The sequence below is a fragment of the Esox lucius genome, chromosome 19 (assembly GCF_011004845.1).
Source record: "Esox lucius isolate fEsoLuc1 chromosome 19, fEsoLuc1.pri, whole genome shotgun sequence".
In the NCBI taxonomy this organism is placed as follows: Eukaryota; Metazoa; Chordata; class Actinopteri; order Esociformes; family Esocidae; genus Esox; species Esox lucius.
The window spans coordinates 9480218-9488276 of NC_047587.1; the positions used below are offsets into that span (position 1 = coordinate 9480218).

The window sequence follows — 8059 nt, forward strand, 5'->3', positions numbered from 1 at the left end:
TTTGGATTTGATAAAAGAAGCGTTAAGAGGAAGTGAATGTAGGTCTCAGGTGCCGTGCCCTGTTCTAAGGCTCAGATGAAGGACAGTGTGAGAACAGCTGCCTGCTGCAGCATACCAGTCCTGAACAGTGTACGCAACTCCTCAATCTCAATTGGTTCCAATTCAGAACAACAGAGCATTTAGAGGTGCGCTGGTGGTCACGTTCAGCCAGCCTCAATCAGGACACAGACTCGTTGTCATGGTGACCACAAGGGCCAGGTGAGGCGGATGGTGGATGAGTAACTAGTTATAACGACAGCCAGGCATCAATTATACTTTGCTACTCAGATGAGTGAACTTAGGAAAGACCCCTCCCTCTCTTACTCTCTCTGGCTGAACCTCTTTCGCAGGAATCAATCAAATGTAATAATCACATTAACGAGGCCCTTAAATCCGAACAATGCCTGCTGGCCTCCTCGTATCTAAACCGATTCCCTCCCTCCCTCCCTTCACCAACCCACCCCCACCCTAATGGGAACAAGTACCACCCAAGTAAGCAAGGCCTCTCTTCTAGGTTGCTAGGTAACTAAAAATAAGCATTAGGACTATGGCCATTCTTCAGATAGAGGGAGAGGTAGCAAGAGGAAGATGGCGAGGTAGATGGAGAGAGAGTGGTAATTTGGAGAGAGATAGATGCAAACCGGGGCAGATGGATACGGTGGTAGGGAAAGGCAGATGGATACGGTGGTAGGGAAAGGCAGATGGATACGGTGGTAGGGAAAGGCAGATGGATACGGTGGTAGGGAAAGGCAGATGGATACGGTGGTAGGGAAAGGCAGATGGATACGGTGGTAGGGAAAGGCAGATGGATACAGTGGTAGGGAAAGGCAGATGGATACAGTGGTAGGGAAAGGCAGATGGATACAGTGGTAGGGAAAGGCAGATGGATACAGTGGTAGGGAAAGGCAGATGGATACAGTGGTAGGGAAAGGTAGATGGATACAGTGGTAGAGAAAGGTAGATGGAGACAGTGGTAGGGAAAGGTAAACGGATACAGTGGTACAGAAAGGTAGACAGAGACAGGGGTAGAGAAAGGTAGACGGAGACAGGGGTAGAGAAAGGTAGACGGAGACAGGGGTAGAGAAAGGTAGACAGAGACAGGGGTAGAGAAAGGTAGACGGAGACAGGGGTAGAGAAAGGTAGACGGAGACAGGGGTAGAGAAAGGTAGACGGAGACAGGGGTAGAGAAAGGTAGACGGAGACAGGGGTAGAGAAAGGTAGACGGAGACAGGGGTAGAGAAAGGTAGACGGAGACAGGGGTAGAGAAAGGTAGACAGAGACAGGGGTAGAGAAAGGTAGATGGAGACAGGGGTAGAGAAAGGTAGACGGAGACAAGTAGATGGATGCAGGGGTACAGAGAGGAGGTTGGATAGAGTTAACAAGAGATTGAGAGAGACAGAGATATAAAAGGGAAGGCTGTTCGTTAGTCAAGCCAGGGGTAAGCAGGCTATACTTCATCAGGGAGCTTGTAAAATCTGATTGTGCGGGAGGAAGAGAGACTGAGAGAAAAACATCCAGAATCCTCACAGACGCATCAACATTAGCTGGCCAATGTAAGCAAGACAATGAACAATGAGGATGAAAGTCAGCTAAACGGAGACACTCCAAGGGCAAATGCCCCTACCACATAATCAATTGTTACATACCAGGATGTATGTACTGAAACCAAAATAAGTGTTTTTCCTAGCAACAAAAGCCATACATGGCCCAGGCCATCATTTAACGTGGAATGATTAGTGAGCACATAATCATATTCACTGTTGTGTAGACACGCACCGTGGAGTGTCTACATGTGTGTAAGTGCTCAAATTAACATTCGTATTGGAGATATACAGGTGGGCTGAATGGTTGTTTATTGCGAGCGCGCAAGTGAATGTGAAAGACAGTAAATTGATTTTTCATGTGTGTTAGCAAAACAAACAGTAAAGGGATGCTACATCCTGTATGGAAATTAGAAAAAGCCCAGGGCTGCCTCTAATCAGCCAGCCATTCAATGTATTTCCTTCAAGACACGATCGGAAACACGAAACACCCACGCGGTAAGGTCAATGAGGTTTTGATGACCTACATGGAGGTCAACTACGGGGTCAAAATTCAGATGCATAAGGACTGGGTAATAATAACCCTATTAACGAGTACTAGATTTGCCACGTCCTCATGCCACCTCCACAATGAACAGGAGAGATAGACCATACTACACATTAATGTCCATTCATCTACCTGCTTCTAGATATACCACAGTCCTAAATGCAGACACCAAAGCCGCACCCACGTATGATACACTCACCGTTCCTATCCAATTATCTTAAATGCTCACCATGCTAATGTCGACTGCGTAGATGTTTTTTACATTTTTATTTTACTGACCCCATAGATGTTGGTCTCCTTGAGACCTCTTCTCCATCAGAGACCTATCCGCAGATAGAAAGAGGGTGTGAGACAACATTGTTTCAAACAACGCGACAAGTTGTCAGCAATAAAATCTATTCACGGCTTTGGGTTCTGTCCAAATATGTTGTCTACCTCCAGCAGGACCATAACAAAAAGTCAAATTCTGAGTGCGTGTACATGTACTTGGCCAACACAGGTAGTATAACTGGTGCTGTGCTGCCAAGGCACTGATGCTGCTGACATCTACTGGACACCAGCAGAACTGAAGCTTCTTTTCCATTTCCCATTTCCCATGCTGCTGACCGTTCAAATGTTGTCTGATTTGATGCAGGCTTGTAGAGTCTCTCTTAAAACGTTGCCATCTCTACTTCAAGAACCCTGCTTGGTAAAAGGACTTGTTTTAATTACATGGTATTGATTGGTTCATCAAGTCCTCTGAAAATCAACAAGGGAGGTTTCGTGCAGAAATTAAGCCATGCTGACATCCAGCTCAAACGTTAAAAACTCTCAAATGTCGGTGGAACGACCCTGTGAAGAAGCCCAAAGAACAGGGGAATGGAGTCACCTCATGAGGACAGGGACATTTTCAAATCGCTAACCTTCCCGTTCATTTTATGAGCCTTCAACTTTAGAGACCTATATAATGCATGCCGGTTACTGAGGTCCTAGAAGCGTGGTTGCTCAATGAATTCACCAGCTGTTCATCTGGGCCTTCAGCCCTGGTCAGCAAGGCATGGCTATGTAGCATTTAGATCCCCATATCTCTCATTCCAGAGGCAGTATATCTGTACTATAATATGCTCCCTCGTCACCCATCACATTTCTTTCCTGCTGTTTTCCATTAATTCAAACTTTCAGCATTCAGATGGAGGACCAAGAGACTATTCAAACCTGATGGCTGGCCCATTAATCTGTTCTATTAGGGAAAGGGAGGCTGGTTATCCTGCTGGGGTTGTCACTGAGCGAAGGTTTGAGCAATCAACAGCAGAGTAGTCATTCCTCCCAAAGGCTTCTTCAATTCTAACACCATCCACGCCACCACGACTGGAGGCCTTTACCACGCCAGCTCCTATTTCACTGAGACACAACACTCAGAAAACAGAATATTACAAAAAGAACCTCCAGGTGAACTGACTGACTGGACATTCCACTGGCCAGCAGTAGCACCTGTACAGAGCGCTGATTCCAGGCTTCTATTGACCCTTGTCATACCAGGCCGGAGCAAAGATGTCCAGGAGCAAAGACGTTGAGGTGTTCCAGAGAGGAGTGTAGGCTAGGGCAAACATTGCTTTCTGTGCTCATGTTACCGAAACTGCACCCAAGTTCTAAATTAAGGCCCCCACTCCGGTTTGATCCAGCCAGCTAACTAGTGTGTGTGTGTGAGTGTGTGTGTGTGTGTAAAGCTATCTGCGGACTAGTGATGAGGACCACAAACGCACACAAGCCAAAACAATTGCTGGTATTTCCTCCGGGGGTGACACTGTCACGGAAAACATCTAACGGGTTCTTACACGGTGCCAAGTCCGGCCAATTAGGTGCCCCAAAGACTCAATGCAACGCTTTGAGCTGATTGGACCAGAGGTCCAAAGGTTGGGAGGTGCCCTGGCGGGCATGGTTCCACCACGACGGCACAAAATGGCCCGGGCATAATGCCTTAATGCTTCGCCGGTGGAGTCTTCCAGCTCCTCTGACTGCACTCGCTGATTTCCTATGGCAGAGTGTGACTCATCTGCTGAGAGTGCTGTTGCCATGCAGGGCTTATAGGGTCCCCGCTGCTACAAACCATCTCCAATGACTCCTCCTGCTGGCTGGGGAGCAGCCCATGTCACCTAAAAGCCTCCTCCTTGCGGCTTCCAGACACAATGAAGGTTACGTCCCAAATGGCACACTAGTACATATTTATAGGTCACTGCTTGTGACACGAGTCTTGTTTCTCAAACTCAAAAGGCAGTGAACTATATAGAGAATAGGGGGCTGTTGGAGACACAAGCTATATGTACGCATGACAGGGTTTCCTCCACCTCCAACGTGTTCGCTTAATTTGGTGCTCTCCACAAAGGCCTTCTGTCTCCTGTCAGGTGAGTCACGGTAAGAGGAGATTGAACTGGCCGGGGAAACTGGACAGGGAAGTCAGTTATTTATTACTTATTTATGGCTACGACAAGCTTTTAGGGACCACTGAAGGTAACTGCCAACCAAAGACTTCCAGGTTCCAGAGAAACGGCCAGAGTAGTGTTTGCACAGGCAATAAAGAACTGTAAAAGAACTAAGGTAACATTAATACAATGGAATATAGAGACTAATGAGGAACATAGAATAGACACGGTCGGTGAAAGAGGAACATAGAGGAGCCAGGTGAACACAACAGAAAATCAAGAAGTTGACAGGCGAATTTGAATATATTTTTTACATATGGGTCAAATTACCATATTTTGGAAGGAAAACTATTTCACTTACATAGTAATCAATCACAGGTCACATATCGGCAAACCCACTAACTGATGTGAGCCCAATTTTCTTTAAGACATTGTGAGATCATCAACTCCCAAAGCAGACTTGCGAGCGAGGATTAGCTTTAGGTTCGGAAAATATTACAATACCAATGACAACCAGTGGACTATGACAGACAGCCATGGTTGACAACATCGGAATGTAAAAAAAACTACAAATATTCCACTGTACAAACATACTCTTACTCTGCACAACCGCTCAGTGCCGTGAGCGGTGACATTCCCAAATGGCCTATTCTGTCCTGTAGCCTACACATACTGCATGTGACACTTAAACCACTATTAACCTAACCCAAAATGACAACGTACACTCAGTGGCCAGTATTAGGTACAAAATCCCGTTCACAGAAGGGGAGCGCTCACGCAAGCTAGTGAGTCACATGGTTAGCGGACAGGCATCGAGACATTCAGTAACTGTTTGACTTGAATGTTAAAACTACTTGTAATGAGGCTAGAAATTAGTAGGAGTCGCCAGTAAACGTCCCTAGGCTGTAGTCTCGAAGAAAGTAAGGCAACCATCCATTTTTACTGATTTTAGGACAAACCGTAGCCGTGTCTAGGGGACAATCTCTGCTGGTCTTCTAAGTTTTGATAAGGCCAGACCTACTAAATATTTGTGAGAAGATAGGCTTCTATAACTGACACCTTAGAATTTCTAATGTAGAATACAAATAAATACTAAGCCCCTCAAATATACTTAACAGTAGCCTAGACAGAACACAAAAACAAGTGCCATTTTATTAGGTTCAAATGTTTTAAATATGCAAAAAAGGCACAAGTGATGTCATACCCATGGTATACAACTTCATATACCACGGCTATCAGCCAATCAGTATTCAGGATTTGACACATCCTTTTTTTAATAGCACATTTTCATCGGCCCAGATCACGACAGCGACAACGCATCTCAGGGGTTGTGGTATACTGACAAATATCTCGACCACGGCTTTATCCATGCACTCCAAGAAGAGCCTAAGAACACCTCCTAGCCGTGGTATATAGGAATATACCACACACCCTGTGCGTTACTGCCTCACTGTTAAGAATCCCAAAATATAGACGCTATGTACAATGCCTGTGGCTCTGGTATAAATTCGTTAAGCAAGATACGCATCTACATTACACCAAGTCTATCAACGAGGTTTGGGCAGGTCTATAGGGCGATGTGTCATTCCAGACATTGCCCAACCCTACTGAGCATTCATGCCACTGTGAACCTGACACCCTGAAGTCAAGAACAGTGGCTTTGCATCTCAACATGTTAGGCCTGCCAAGCCCCTCAGGCCCTTTCCACTTCTCACAACCCTGCCCAACCGCAACAACAAACACACACAAACCTGTAAAAATGTACACACACACACACACACACACACACACACACTTCAGCACTCAGTCTGTGTGTCTGTGCCTGACAGTTGCCTGGTCCTCTAGTCCTCAGCAAGCCAGCCAGCTGGCCCACTGAAAGAACACATTCTTCCATCTGTTACTGACCACCACGCTGTGACTCACAGAAGAGGGAGACAGAGAGCTAACTTCGACATTAACACAGTTAAAAAAAAAATCATATGACTGACTATGCTGTCACTCAAGCGCCCCAAAAAGAATACTTATTCTGATTTGATCGTTTGCCATGGTTCTTCAGCCTTTACTGAAATTATAAATGACAACTACAGACGCAACTACCACCATGTTTGATCATGATACGACCAACATGGTTACAAAACGAAATACTAAGCACTTCATAATAAAATGTAGACATCTTACATATGTCTTATGGCCTTTATTGGTGTATCAGGGACACTATTTTTAGGTGAGTAAAGCTACAAACAATATCATAAAGTCACTGTTCATCACTTATACTGTGTACTGTAGTTTAGTGTCACTTTAGTGGCTTTTCTAACTAGGTTTAGGGAAATGACTACGCAACTGTAAAGTTAGCAAACAATGTCAGAAATACATGTACATTATGTTGCTAGCTTTTTAGATAACTTGCATTGGAAAATGAATGCTTCCTAGCGTCTGGGTTCTGTAGCTAACTATGTTATCTATCTAGTAAAAGGTAGCTAGAAAAGTTGCCACCACAATATGGAAACTTTAAAAGCGTGGTTAGCTAGCTAGTGTCCACACAACACGCACACCCACACACAAAACAAACATGTTGAATTGCCTTACCTTGAAATTAGCTACGTGAAAGACTGTTATAACCGTATAAGTTGCACTTTCTCACTAACGTTGCATTACTAGCTAGCTAGCAAGATGAGAACAAGTCTGGATACATACAGTATTGTAGCGCGCAAGCTGTAGACGTGTATACTGGTCAGCTAGCTAGCAGGCAAGAACGCACTAGCTAATCCCAAATACTTTCCTCGTAGCATGTTGGCTGGACAGCTAACTAGCAAGTGCCTACAACTTTGACGTTATCAAGCATGTCCCTACCAATTTGAATTTATTAAAATAGACCGTTGATGTAAGAGTATCTCAATGACACTTGTAGAATGTAAACGAAAAATTGCATCAAGGAGTACGGGCTCTAACCTGTCCCATTTCCAGCCATGGTATGGCCATTCTCTGGGATGTGTGCTTGCCTTAAGTTATCAGGGCATTCTGGAACGAAGAATATCCTGACTATATATGAATATCATATATTATATTTCAATAGTAGGTGCTCACTTCAAGGGTTTATTAATAATTTAGGTCATATTTGGCATTACATGTGCCTACAGAGTCCCTGGAGTGACTAGACAGGTAGAGATGTGCTGGCCTGGTTAGATAGGGGGCAGAGGTTCTCTTTCAACCCCAATATGGACAAGTCAATACGGAATTGGGCAACTTCTCACCCAGGTGGATCGTCTCTCGAAAAGATGAGGTCGTCATACTAACCTGTGCCCTTCTGGCCTTCCGCCAGCCACTAAATTCACAGGTTGTCATTTTCAGCAGGGATGTCTGGTCTTTTAACTAGCTCAACACAAGCAAACGGCCAAAATTAGTGATTTGAATTCCTCAGTCTAGAGTAACAAATACTAAAATACAATGAGCTGTTCCAGGGTTCCAACATTGCAGCCGTACCTTACAGACGATCCGACCGGTATAATCATGTGATCGACGTGCACAGGCCCTGC

The 8059-nt window shown here is 44.9% G+C and overlaps 1 protein-coding gene across 13 annotated transcripts in view; it reads right to left on the bottom strand.

Annotated features, from left to right (window-relative positions):
- Nucleotides 1–7965, bottom strand: part of LOC105029519 (suppressor of tumorigenicity 7 protein homolog) — a 45742-nt gene extending 37777 nt beyond the window's left edge. For 2 of the 13 annotated variants that reach the window (XM_029114904.2, XM_029114903.2), the window contains exons 1-2: nt 3643–3731; nt 2407–2450 (exon numbers count right to left, since the gene is read on the bottom strand). In XM_029114904.2, coding sequence (XP_028970737.1) covers nt 2407–2450; nt 3643–3716 — 118 coding nt within the window. In that variant the 5' untranslated portion in view covers nt 3717–3731. Of the gene's footprint in view, nt 1–2406; nt 2451–2733; nt 2809–3642; nt 3775–7112; nt 7405–7475; nt 7573–7820 lie in introns of those variants that run through there. The other 11 variants (XM_029114908.2, XM_029114907.2, XM_029114911.2 and 8 more) reach the window with 11 other exon arrangements.
- Nucleotides 7966–8059: the final 94 nt, after the last annotated feature.